This window comes from Equus caballus, chromosome 4, assembly GCF_041296265.1.
Source record: "Equus caballus isolate H_3958 breed thoroughbred chromosome 4, TB-T2T, whole genome shotgun sequence".
NCBI classification, from domain to species: Eukaryota; Metazoa; Chordata; class Mammalia; order Perissodactyla; family Equidae; genus Equus; species Equus caballus.
The window spans coordinates 3514412-3528587 of NC_091687.1; the positions used below are offsets into that span (position 1 = coordinate 3514412).

General features: G+C 43.6%; 1 protein-coding gene across 12 annotated transcripts in view; it reads right to left on the reverse strand.

The window, feature by feature from the left end:
• Positions 1-323: 323 nt before the first annotated feature.
• The window catches only part of CCDC146 (coiled-coil domain containing 146), a 114917-nt gene continuing 101064 nt past the window's right edge, over positions 324-14176 (reverse strand). For 6 of the 12 annotated variants that reach the window (XM_014738881.3, XM_005609025.4, XM_070264180.1 and 3 more), the window contains 8 exons: positions 13811-13899; positions 13553-13717; positions 12063-12287; positions 10319-10547; positions 6244-6372; positions 5548-5685; positions 2190-2438; positions 324-858 (listed from right to left, as the gene is read on the reverse strand). In XM_014738881.3, coding sequence (XP_014594367.2) covers positions 655-858; positions 2190-2438; positions 5548-5685; positions 6244-6372; positions 10319-10547; positions 12063-12287; positions 13553-13717; positions 13811-13899 — 1428 coding nt within the window. In that variant the 3' untranslated portion in view covers positions 324-654. 12 annotated transcript variants of the gene reach the window in all.

Sequence of the window (14176 nt, forward strand, 5' to 3'; positions counted from 1 at the left end):
TATAACGTTGTGAAAAATTTAGATCTATAAGAAAGATAAATCGGGGCATAATTATTTTTGTAGCAAAAGGGTTCTTTCCTTGTAAAAAGAATCACCATAACATTACTTTAGACACGACAAGCTTCCCACTGCTTTTTCCTTGATTTAGGTTTACCACCATTCACTTCAAAGACAGCCATTTATTTAACAGAGTTCTGCCCCTATGATACTCAGGCTATTTTCCTTTTCAAATAATCATTCTATCTTTCTCTTTAAAGTGAGTAGATTGAACAGTATTTTTTTTTCCTTCAATAAACAAAGACCACTCTGCCAATTTCTGTATGTCATTGAAAACTGATTTATTTTATTGCGTTTTCATAGGGCCTGGCCTACTATATATTTCTGAAAGGTAGTCAATATACAGAGTGAAAAAGACAGAAATGGGCAATGCAGATATCCTCTTTGACATAGTTGTAGGACAATTCTGTGTCCTACTCAACGTCACATGAAGCCTGGTGACAGGTCGGTGTGAAAGGATGCGGTGTGGCCCTCCGTGGTTGATGATGGATGCCATGTTTGTGTGTAGTTTGGAGCGATTACACTGACATTTCCAGCTGTAGATATGAGGAAGCCTGGTTGACACAACTCCTCGAGAAGCCTGCATTGGTCACATACTCAGATTTCTATTGGCTTTATAACAGGTTTCCTTATGTGCCTCATATTGGCCCCAGGCTCACTGGGCTTAAAAGGAGCCAGAGCGCCATACGGTTTTGGCAAAGGAAGAGTGGCCTCAGCCTCTGGGATGTAGGCATTTGGACGCGGCTCTGCAGTCGTGTAAACACCATCGGGCAGCTGGCGATTATCTGCTTCCAAGAACTCCTGCAAAGAATGATTTTTGTTTTTCAGTTTTCTGAAAACTCTGCTGAAGTCACTTCATCCTCAGGGCCCAAGAGACGCAGATGGGGTCTGAGCAGCCTTAGGCTGTGCTGGCTGATACTCTCCAAAGGGATGGGAGGGTGTGAGGGTGGAGTCACCATACACACACACACCCCCATGCCAGCTCATTGGAATGACCCATGTTGCTCAAGCATCACTCTCTTCCTGGGGTTTCGGGTTTACCATGAACTGGTTGCTGGGTCCTAAATTCACTATATTCCAACCTCAATACCTGTCATCAAGCACTAATTATTTGCATGTTTTGACAAAGGCAGGACAATCTATTTCTTTCGGAAAGTCACTGATGAGCAGCTGTGGCAAAGGAAGAGATAAGGAGTGAAGTAGGACCAGGGAGAGCAGTGGGCAGCGGCTGGCCGTGAGCCTCAAGGTCCTCAAGAGTCTGCCTGCGCTGCTGGAAAACAGAGGAATCTCTGAGAGCGTTAAAAGGAATTCTAAATAATGGAGACAGGTAAATGACAGCGGGACACCCTAGGTAAATCTGAATGCCCTACAAAACAGAGTCCCGGGCGCTGTGGGAATTACAAGTCAGCCCTGCTCTCGGGTGCTCCTGGTATGTGTTGGGAAGGCACCTCATTCTTGGGTTAGGGAGTGAACAGTGATCCTCTTGGGACGCCTACTTAACAGTCTGAGAGGGAGTTGTAGGTCCCCAGGATGTAGTCTCCTTAGAATGAGATGCCAAATTCCATTCTAAGAACACTGAAAGGTCATGGGAGTAGGCGGAAGAACTGGGCACCCGACTTGCAGGCGGAGTCCGTGATAGACCTAGCCTTAGGCCAGTGGCGGGAGAGGAAAGGGGTGGCCTTGAGGCTGGTGATACACACCGAGTGCAGAGTCTGCAGAAGGCCGTGACAACCGTAATATGCTGGAGGCCTCGCAGTGTGCTGGGGCTGCCACATGGGCGTGGAAGAGTAAGGTGGGGTCTGAGCAGGGCGCAAGGACAGAGACTGGAGACCTGTGGATAAAACCGAGGCCAGCCTAGTCTCTGCCATGCCAGTGGGAGCCCAGGATGTAAGACTGTGGGGTGCGACTCGGTGCTGCCCAGTGTTCCCCGGGGAATATTATGGCACTTTGGACTATCTTACTTCGATGCGTCTACAGAATATCGTAAAACAACAAAGCTTCTTTCTAATGACTGTTGGGACTATGTGTGTGATAGAGGGGGAAATTTTCCCTATATTGTGGGAGAACTGAAGCCCCTGAGAACAACCCTTCCTGCCACATGTTATAAATGCAACACAGAAGCCACAGCTTACCCGAGACTTTTCAGCGATGGCCAAGGCATACATTTCTTCATCTCGAAGTACCTTCAACCATTCTCTCTCAATGTCTTTATTGAGTGGCAGACCCTTTTCTATCCTGGAATTGCAAGAGAAGATGAATTCTTCTTTCTCCCTGACTTCCTTTTGGAGTTCAATGGCCAGAGCTTGCTTCATGGACAGCTCGGCAACAAGAGCCATCATTTTTTCAGTAGCATCTTTGATCTTCTTCCGGTAGCCATTCATCTAGAATTAAAGAACCCAAGGCTTAGCCTATGTGTCCATTCCACGAAGAGTTGAAGAAAATGGCAGGGTGCTGCCTGTCTGTGATGGTGGGGGGCGTTCTTGCCCGAAGGAAGGAGAGTTTAAGTGGGAGTTTATAGAAAATAAGAATTGGAGGAGACCTCAGCGATTGAGCCCAACACCCTGGCTGTGTAAATAAGGACAAGGAGGGAAAAGGAAGAGATCTATTCATCTGGATACTGGACTTCCAAGTGGATAGCGTGGAGGGGAATAGTTCAATCTCTTTTTTTTAAGGGGTGATAAAGAGAGGGGGAAAAATGTGTTCTTGATGTCCACGTTCTGACCTACTTTTGCCATGTTATTAGTCACTTATCCAGCAGAAAAAAATCTGGTAGAACAAAAACAATACTTAAAAGTTACTCTTTACTTCTATAAGATGATCAGCAGAGATCCTACACTGAAGTGATTGTCAGTGGAAAGGATCACACCTCAACGTGTTTGTATTAGCCATCGTAATTCCTGGGACGCATCAAGATTAGGTCACAGACAAGCAGGAGCTGACCTGCTTGGGAAAATCTGGCCAATAATTTGAAATGAAATGTTCCTGGTTGTGTGTGTGTGTTTACCACTTCACACCAGCTATTTATCATCAAAGAATTAAAAGATAGGACTAAGTGGAAGAACGGATTTTAAAGGACAGAAAAGAAGTGAGCTTGGAATTGGTGGTAGCTGTGTGCTTTCTGAAAGGGGCTGCAGCCAGGGCGGGGCTGTGAGTGGTGGCACCAGTTGCCTGGCCTTGTTTCTGCTTCATGCCCTGTTTCACTACTGACATGATCTATGTATTCAGCTATTCGGCGATTGTCCGTCGTCCCAGAAGAATGTACTCTGCGTGAAGGCAAGGACTCTTTGTTTTATTCATATTCCCAGTGCCCAGCATGGTGCTTGAACATAGGAGGCACCAGGCAAAACTAAAATGTTTGTTGAATGAAGGAATGAATAAATTCTTAGTCTATTTTAATCCTTTAGTCCTTTGAACTAGGGTGAACTGAGACATGCGTATGAGCTTCCATAAACTACACCTGACCCCAAAACACTTTCCTCTCCTAATTGAGCATGCACTGGCCTATCCGTACATTTGCCTGGAGAAATGTTGCTGCTAGTGATTTACCTGCCTCTGAAAATGTAACTGCTGACTGTTATGTACCAACTTTGGCTCCTTGATAGGGAATGTAAATTTTTATAACTCTTCCTTACTGCACTAATTTTTAGGAAGCAAACATTGAATAAAAATGACTACCATTTAAAAAAAACGACTACCATTTAAAGCTTCAATGATGAGTCATTATGTCTATCTTAAAGTTCGTAATTAATTAGCCATTGTGCACTTTGGGGGGAGGGGGGTATGCATGTGTGTGTGTAACTAGCCAACTTCCCTTCTCCATAAATCAAAGAAAGGATGGTGTTATTCTGGGTTCTCTAAGTCTTGGCTGAGATTTCGCATTTTCTGTTCATTTGGGAAACTTAAGATGAGAGACTCGAGACATGCATTCTTGCTGAGCACCCGCAAGGGGCTAGGCCACTTCTGCTCGACTGTGTAATGCTTGCAACAACTTCAGCTGATGTCACACCCATTTCACAGATCAGCAAACTCAGTCTGAAGATCACTTACATATCTTGCTCAAGGTCACTTGCTGGAATTGGTAAATCACAGATCTGGGATCTAAGTGTCTTTCTATCTTCCAGCTCTGCCTACCATGAGGAGATGATCTCAGCTATGCTGGAACTTTCCTGGCCACAGGACCGTGAAGGGTCACAGTAGACACCACTGGCATTTCTCTAGCCTCACAGTTAACTTCCAGACAGACTCTCCCATCAGCCTTGACAAGCCAGCCCTCGGGGTAACTGACTTCCCCCAAAGAAAGGGACATTCATTTTGCAAAAGGAAGGAAGGCAACATTTAAAGAAACACTGGACATGCTAATTCAAAGTTCATGAGCCTAAAAAAGTCCCAACATTTCTTATTCTGTGAAGTAAACTGGTGATTCGGCACAAGGCCGCTGGACGGATCGGTCCAGTAGTGGAAGTCGTCAGAGCAGAAGCCAAATAAAATGCAAAGGAGCCTTGAGATTTACAATAATTTCCTACTTATTTAGTGTGCCAGAACTGTTTCTAGAATGCGACTGTTTACTTACTCAGTAAATGTTTTTCTAGAGTTTAGCACATGCATTGGAGAAATAAGAACAGGGCACGGCCACTGCCCTCAGGAGCCCAGTTGGGGGTGGGGTTACCATTATCTATTATCTTCGCTGTCTGCCCCTCTAGACAGTGTGGGCCATGTGTCCCTTCCTCTTTGGTTCTGCCCTCCTGCCTAGCATGAGGGCCCACAGAGCAGGGGAGGCAACTACTGCTGACTTTACTCCCTGTGCTGTCACAGCGGGATGCTCCAAGGGGCCACGGAGGGCCAGGTCCTGCTGCGTCTGCATCACCAGCGTCCCTCCTGCTGGCTGCTCCTTTCACTGAAGCTTCTCGTAGTCCCAGCCCAGACCCTGTAGCTTTGAATCAGCACTCCGGATTAGTGCTCCAGAAATTAGGGAGCTCCATGTCGCTGGCCTTTCCTCACTACTGGAGCCTGGCGGTGGCTCCACTCCACAGTGTGACATGACAGGCCCAGGTGTTGTGTGACCGCTGTTCTCTTTAACGGCTCCCTTCCATTTCTGGGATCTGCCCGAGTTCTGGATTGGGGCAGTTACCATGCAGACCGCTGGATAGGTGAGGCCCTCCATTCACAAGGAACTAGAAAGGATTTAACTTGGCACATGAAATATAAAGATAATAATCGTCATATTTGAGTAGGTGCCCTGAAAGTGAAACTTGTATACTGTCATTGAAAAGCTTAGGTTTTCCTACTATAAAGTGAATTCATTCAGGAAACAAGACTGAAACTTATTTTGGACAATTCTCTAAGAGTCATCTTTCCATTTTTAATTTTACATCTTTAGGTTTCTCTAGTCAAGAAGCCTAATCTCTCCGACGCTTCTCAATAAAGAGTGTGGAAAATGACAAGTAAGAAAGGAGTAAGCGCAGAAGAGAGAAGGCAGGGTCTTGGGCAGACCTTCTTGGCTAACAGCAGTGTGTCCTGCTTGCAGGCCTGAGTTTTGCTGGAGAGCCTGTCCGTGAGCCGGGAGACCTCTTCATAGATGAAATCCTTCTCCAGCAACTTCTCCTCCTTCTTGGCTAGCTGTAGTGCCAGCTATGGTCAACAGCAATTTCAATAGGAAGGGGAAAAAAAGGTCATGCAAGTTAAAATCTTCTTTCCTAATTACAGTATTATTTTTCCCCCTTAATGAAGACATATTGCTTTTGCAGTTACCAAGATATCTCTAGAAAGTCTTTAGAGCTGGGCTAAGTCCACACTTCCCGGGCCCCAGCCCCCTCCAGATAGCTCTGGGAGTTTTTCCTCTCCATGGTGGAGAAGGGCCCTCTCAGCTCCCTCTAGCTTCCATGTTGCCATTCCTCTGATGTGCTCCCAGCAGGAAGACAAATTAATCCATTCAAGATGCCCAAATTGCTCCTTTGGGCTATGAGACAAAGGTGGGCATCTTGAAACTACTCATTTTTATTTCTTTTGGCAAGAGTCTAAAAGACAAGCTTAGGTTTCGTTACTAGATTCCAATGAAAGGACCATATTAGTGGCTAGAATAATGAGAGATAAATCTGTTTGCATAACCTGAAACAGCACCACAGACATCCATCCATGACACTGATCAACAAGGGGCTGATAAACGCTATTTTAAAAAAGAATGTTTACCTCGTCTAATTTTTTGACCATTTCCTCTTCAGTCATGTCTTTCCCCGGAAGGAAGCGGGTTCTGTTCTCACTCTCAGGATTTACAAACCGTTTCTCCAGGTCTTTTATTTTGTCTGTACACTGTGAAAACTATTAAACAAGAAAGAAACATTAACTCTAAAACTAACTCTCTTGCTCAGTAAATCTTAAAACCACATGGCCCAGGGGCCTTAGAGTCTGTCAGTAGACCAACCCAGGCCAAGGGGGAAGAGACCTCTAGCACCCCATCCGCTGGGACTTATGGCTAAGCAATGTTTTCTCTCACCCTTGGTTCTACGAGGACGATGCCTGTAAGTGAGCCCTCAAGGCCAGGCAGTGACTTCTGAGTCATCAAAGGAAAAGCTGGTTTTTACAACCCGTCCTTTGATGACTTCCCATTTTGTGTTATACTCATGGGAGCTGTGTGGTCCAAGAATACAGACTTGACCTCTTCAACGCAGGTGGTTACAGAGGCCGATGTGGTCAACATACAAGTTATATAACATACTAGACTCCAATTTAAAACTCTTTGCTGGGAATAGGTTTCATGGCTTCCCAAAGAAGAGTAAAGTTTTTAACTACTACGTCAACACAATGCACAGTCTGTGAGGAATAGCCTGAACTATTTTTATCTTTTTCGCTAAATAAATACCCTTTATAATGTTTTCTATATTTTACTTATTTTATTTATATATAAATATATCAACTACATTTGTTGAATCAATGAGACTTTGGAGGTGGATGAAGAAATACGACAACTCTCAAGTAGGAGGGCTGGCCAAGCTTGGTTTTTGTTTTATAGACAGAGATGTGGAACATGGTGAAAATCAAGAGTTATCATTTTCAGCTTTTCTGCTGAAAACCTGTATAATCTCAGGCAAATCATTTATTTTCTCTAAACCTTAGTTTCTTCAACTGTCAAATGGGAAGATAAGACCCAATCTCAAGGGCTTGATCCATTCAATGAGATAGCTTATTTAAAGCACCTTACAATATGTTCAAGAGTGATATAGGCAGAATCTAAAATTTTTAATTTATGGTCTTCCTCCTGACAAAAAGAATTTTAAATGGTGACATAAATAATTTAATTTTTTTATTCTTCTTCTCTCTCCACACTCCATAATTGGATGCCCTTAATATGGAGTTAAAGTATACATATATATGTAATTAAGCATTTGCTGTATTTATTTTTAAAAACACTTAATGTTTCCTTTTCTTAATTAGGAAATTAAATAAGAAACAAAATTACGGTGCTTGCTTATCAAAGTGGTGCCTGACTGATCTTATTTCCCCATGGGCCTTTGAGGAAAAACTGTTTACTTTTTCTATATAAAATAGTTTTCTTGTGTCCTAAGATAGTTCAGTTCCAAGATCCCTAAAAGGAGCTGTAAGTACAAGCACCAGGAAAGTATGACTCATCCTAATCCTTGAATTAGTCTGTTGGACGATTAGAAACTGTTTCAAACAGTTGAAAAAATGCAAACCTTAAGAAAATTCCGAAAAGGATGCAAAAAATGGGAAGACTTTGGAAAAAAAACACAATACACTGCAGCTGTCACAGATAACAGGCTATGACAGGGACCTGGCACTGCAGGGCAGGGTGAAAAGCGGCTAGCCCGAAGCTCAAAATTCCACATCCTGTCCCACAAAGGGTCCACCTCATGAGTGCTGAGTAGACAATGAAATAATTAAGTGCAGTGTGAAGACTAATGAGAAACTTCCTATTCAACTGCTCTTAAGCTGAGAACCAGCCCTGGTAGGACAGGTAACTGATGAGAGCCCCTGGTCCTTCTGTCTCAGCTGTGCAGTCAGAATGCTAAAGGTTCACATCAGGCAGGGCATACTCTCACTAAATGCTTAATATTGTCCTCTTGGGGAAACTGAACAATGCATTTCACACTGAATAACTGGTTCTAAACAATGAAATGCCAAGTATATATATATATATATATATATATATATATATATATTTTTTTTTAAGAACAATTAATTTTATCCATTGAATAGAAGAACTGATTTGCAATTAACACAAATAAGATGCTTACATAATAGAAAGTGACTTTCTATAGTGGATTTCATTGAATTTAAAGTCCTTTTCTTCTGCCGGGTATCTCGATATGTCAGCATGGGCAAAGATGGCTCCTAAACTGTGTTTTGGGAAAGAGCTGAAGAGAGCCAAATTATTCTGTAAAATGGAGTGAGACCAGCCCAGAGTGCCTGGGGGCCAGCTAGGATGGAGAGGCTGTGGAGGGAAGATGCGTGTGAAGATGGAAAGATAAGCCAGTGAAACAGAGCTAGGCCAGGGCGCTGCTTGGGGTAATACACTGGTGGACTGTCCCCAGCAGTGGGGCGGCCCTACGGGACTTTGAAGGGCATAGATGTCTGATATTTAATTTGAAGTTCTTTGCATTTCTGTAATGTACCCCCTGACACTGTTGACCCAGATCCTCAATAAAGTCAGTTCACAGACAAAGGCCTTGCATGAATGGTCTTGGGAGGCGGAGGCTGAAGAAAGAGCGAGTCCTGAGTCTGCACTGACGTGGCACAGAAGCGGACCAGGCACTGTGTGTGCAAGCTGATGAGGGCACCCCGCAAATGAAGCACTCATTGGAAGCAGGAGTCCAAGCCACAGGAAGGCTGGGGAGGCTGTGTGGGAGACCTGGGGGATGTTCCAGCCAATCCATCTAAATCAGAGCTATGCTGATTGAAGAGGAGAATGGGAGAATTTATGGCTAAAAAAGTGAACACTGGAATCAGAACCTTGGCACGTTTGTGCGAAGTGAAAGATCCTATCGTCTATTTAGCATACACACACTCACATGGCATAAAATACGAAAGTAGACCGACCAGCCAGTTCCACATCGCCTTGTGAGTGCCCACGACACGATTACATTAAAAAAGCAGCACCCAAAACTCTGTCTACAGCATGAGCTAACGGAAACCATTTACTCATACGCTAGAAAAAGACCAGAAGGATCTCTTCCAGATTTTTGATAATTTTAATAGTGATTATATTTTGGGGATAGAATTTTATTTTATTCTTTCAAATTTTTGTATTTTTTCAAAACTTCATTAACTGAACACATCTTAATTTTACAATCAGAAAAAATCTGAAAGCAAACGACATTTTAGAAAACATGTTAGAGGTTAAAATTTGTTCTTGCTACACTGAGTTAATGGAAAAAAAGTTTAGGCCACAGATTTTTTGTCTGTGTGGGTGAGGAAGCTTGGCCCTGAGCTAACATCCATGCCCATCTTCCTGTACTTTATATGTGGGACACTGCCACAGCATGGCTTGACAAGCGGTGCCACGTCTGCACCTGGGATCCAAACCTGAAAACCCTGGGCTGCCGAAGCAGAGCACGTGAACTTAACCACTACTCCACTGAGCCAGTCCCAAGGTCACAGATTTTTCCGTTTATTTTTTTTCTTCCATTTTCATTAAGGAAAAAATGCAATTATGACATGTGAAGAAAGTAGCTTTATATTCATGTTTTATTTATTTATTTGCTATTTCATGTTTAAATTTCTTAGTTTTATTCTACTCTAACAAAGGCCATGTTAGAGGCTGGGTCATTAAATTGCAGGGAAACTACAGGGGTTAAAAAGGAGTCTAATATATGTGATTGCCAACTAGTCATATACAACAGTCTTGGCTCCAGAGGGCAAGAGCACCAAAAATAAGAGAGCTGGGTGGTCCCCAGCAAGCATCAAAAGATGATTATGCTGAGGGTAGTGAAAGCCTGGATTACTGAAGTTTTGAGCTATGAGGAAGCTGAGCTGGAGCTCAGATCTGGGAGGGTCTAAATTCCAAGGGTGGAAAGGGCTTCATCAGAAAAGCAGACATCTGTAGCTCGGACGCCTGCAGCACAGATTCCACCATGGAGCAGCGGTCAAAGGCATTTTTAGATAAGACACACAGCTCACAGGTTCTTATGGGTACCAGGAGAGGCATGGTTGATTTACTTGTAAGAACGTATGCAACCTACAAATTTATAAAGGAGAAAAAAGTGAACGCAAATGGTCCCAGGAAGTGTCTCTCGAGCATGTTTCCCACCTGAATCTGGAGCACGGCGAGGTCTGCGTCCAGGGACTGCTTGGCCGGCAGTAACTTCCGGGTCACGTGAATCTGTCTTTGCTTCTCAGCAATCTTCAGTTTCAGGAAACGGATCTTCTCTTCCAGGACATGTATTTCAATCTCTCCATTTAGCTTCATCTTCTCTTGGATGTTCACTTTTTCATAGAAGATGCACACTTCCTCTTCCCGCTCTATTAGCTGAACACCACTGCGGACAAATTGAGAGGCAGAGGCTGAGAGGGTGTTGAGGCCACTGTTTTACTAGTCGTTGTGGCCCCTCTGGCTTTGGGTGCAAAATACACACCAATATTGCATAATTCCAGAACACAGCAGACATTTACCATGGGCTTTCTAGTTAAACCCACTCTGAGTTTGTCTGGGGAGAGGAGAGGGCGGACTGCTGAGCGCCTGCACTCTGAGCTGCCTCTGTGGTTGGCTGCCACGGTATCTGTGCAGGTCCCAGCGGTTTTCCTGGGCTGGGAAAGAATGTCACCCCCGTGCATGAACAAAGTGAGCCCATAGTCTGATGTTCTGCAGACCCTCTTCTTGGGCCAGACTTGCCAACCAAGATCTGGCCAGAAGTACCCAGGCAGGGGCCAGGGAATGTGTTTCTGCAGCAGTTCTGCTCTATTTAACTTGCCAGGCCCAGAAGGTTCTTTTAATTTGAGTATTTCTGATAGGGATAGGGGCGCGGGGGGAGAACCCTCTTTTTGAGGAGAATATAGGGAAAAAACAAAGTCGGAATTTTCTAACTCCAGACCCACAGATCCGACTGGGGCCTGGGAGCAGGCTGCCTAAATGCTTTGGTTTGTGCCAGGAGCCAAATAAGAGGACTTTTAATTTTTTTCCCCCAGAGAAACACCTGCCAGCCCTTTGAAAAAGTGGTGTGCTTCCCACATGCTGTGCATATCCGTTATCCCAGAGTTCATCTTTAATTGCTTCTATTTCTCTCTCTCCTCCCTCAAAACACGTGTGCACATAGTCGTGTTCAGCTAATCTGAGCTCTATATCTTGTCTCATTTGCCTTCCGTGGGCCCCTCTCATGATCTTCTTGGTTCTCTTGACGACAGCAGCCAGCAGCAATGGTTTCCTGCCTTTTTGTACGTTCAGGGTTCAGCCCTTACACAGAACACAGCCTCATACAGAACAGCACACGATCAAGGTGCGATGAAGAAATGATTCTGCTACCAGATGTAATTACCATAGGGGGCTACAATCTTGCATTCTCGATTTCCCAGAGCACAAGCAGCTTGGGAAAACTGCTAAAATTGTAACTGATGAATGACGTAATTGTAGCCTGGAAGAAATGATGCTACCCCTAAAGGTCTCATTTACTTGCTGAGAAAATGAACTGGGAGAATGGCTTAATAAATATCAGAATAAGACTAAACCTGTCCCAAAAATGAACAAGATCCAAAGACTTATTTACGTCAATTACACTGAAAGAACCAGATGGTATCAGAGGCATCCCGAACGGGCGCCTGGGAAAGACTCTGCTGTCCAAGCGAGCCACTTCCCCATCTCTCCTCGCGCCTGTCTCTCTTACCAGGACAGAGGTTCCTATTTTCAGGCAAAACAGACAGCCCCTCTCCTCCAAGGGCTAATGACACCCGAACCTCAAACCTCCCTCAGCATCCACTGTCAAGTCTAGAGAGAAAAGGGGCAACATTTTCAAACCGGATCCCTGGGAGGTGTGTTTTCTTGTTAGATTCCTGGTTTTCACCTCTCATTTCGATGCTGAACGGCTTTCTCGTATTTTTTGCGAAGCTGCACCATCTCCTCCTCAATCATCGTGATCATGTTGGCGAGTCTGTCAATGTTGTTTAAGCGTGCTTCCTTCTTCTCTTTCATTTCTTGGAGTCTTGCTACAATTTTGCACACATCGTTTTGCATGCTTTGTCTGATGGTAACATTGTTGGCATGTTTCAGCATAGAATTTTGTAGCTTTCTTTAAAAATAATGGGAAAATAGGTAAGACTACAACGTAGTTTCTTTAAAAACAATGCAGACTTTCGAAACACAAGCAGAACCAAAGCGGCTGTTGCTTGAGCGTGTCCCGTGAAAGGACAGCAGTCGGGTAACCATGACATTCATCATATGATACTCTTCAGGGCTTTCTGCAATCTTCCCAGGTCTCAGATTCCCCCTCCCTCTGGCTTAGGACATCTTTCTTTTGTGCCCCAAGCCTCTGCTGCCCCGCTTCATCAAAGCAAGAGACTAATTCATTTACTGCTCTGCTGTCCCCAGGAGACTGTGCTCTCTCGAGGGCGGAGAAGGTCATGTCTGATGACACCCACTGGACCCAGGGTGGTGCCTGACTCAACTCAGTGTCCCAAGAAATGCTGAAGGAATGCACGGCCTCCATGAATGATATTTTACCCCCATGTAGAATGAGAACCTGGTCAGGAAATTAGATTTTCCTTTTCATCCCAATCCCCTCCCCACTCTACTCCCACCCCTTCACTACCCGACACACAAGAGGCCATTTTGTAATAACTTTATTAAAGGAAACTGGGCAATAATGGCCACCAGAAAACGATTAGGTTGTGTAGACTCAGTGGACCAGAGACCAAATACAGTGAAAGAGTCCAACAGATCTTGCCACACGGTAAATAAATTAAGAAAACACTCGCTGAAAACTTCTATTTTTTATGTGGATTAATTCATTTAATATTTAAAAAGTCCTGTAAAATAAGGACTATTTTTATGGGTAAGGAAAGTGAGCGCAGAGAGGGAAGGCAGCTTACCCAAGGTCACACAGCTCGTAAGTGGCAGGGCTGGGATTTGAGTCTAGCAAGCCACCTCTCTTAACTACTCTGCTATCCTGCCTCCCACAAGCACCTTAGATGCTTCAAGTCTGCAACCAGGGGATGTTAGTAAATAAGCGTTTGATTGTTTTCTAACTTTAAATGCAAATTATCAAATTTGTGCTTCTCTTTCTAATTGGGTAAGTGGAAAGAAACATCATAAGCATAGTCATATATTATAGTTTTTCATTCACGTAAAAAAAAAAAAAATACGGCTCCCACACAGCAGAAGCAGAAGGAATCACATTCAGCTGCTTGGATTGTCTGTAAAGGAAAGTATTTTAGCAAGGGCTTTTCTAGCCTTGCAGAAGTCTGTTCTTTTCTACTTATTATCCCCAGGGTACTTCAGAGTTCAATAAATCAGAAGGGAAGCCTTTGAAAGGACAATAGTTATTGTAACACTTACCTTTCTTGAGTAACTGCACTATTTCTTAAAATTTCCAGTTCATTTAATATCATTTTATGCCTTTCTTTGATTTCATTTACTTTCTGGTGAGCTTTGTGAAGTAAGTTAACAAGTTTGTTTCTTTCATTTCGAATAGTGTCATACAGTTTAGCAAACTCTCTGAGTCTGTGAAAATACAAGTATTTTTGAAACTTGTGAAATTAAAATCCATTTTTTACCCCCACCTAAACTAGATAAATCATCATGTAATTCTTTTACCTCCGATGAATTTCACGTTTTTTCTTCCTATGTATCCTGATTTCAAGATCCTTAGCTTTGATCTCCTTAACAATGCTGTTATATTTTTGCTGAAATATAAAAATTATGAGTGAAATAATAATAATAAAAAAAACACCCACCACCACCATCATATGAATACTTCCTATCTGTTAGGAAAATTCTATCTTGGCCAGCTGGGCTGTGCAGATCAGGGAGAAGAGAGAAGGGGCGATCAGAAAATGCCTGGCCAGCTGAACTGAATCACATTGACTAGGAGAAAGGGCTAATTAAGCGAGAGAAAGAAGAGAGAGGAGGAAAAGGAAAGAGCCTGCACAAGCTGGGCTTGAGGAAAAGTTTGGGGAACTT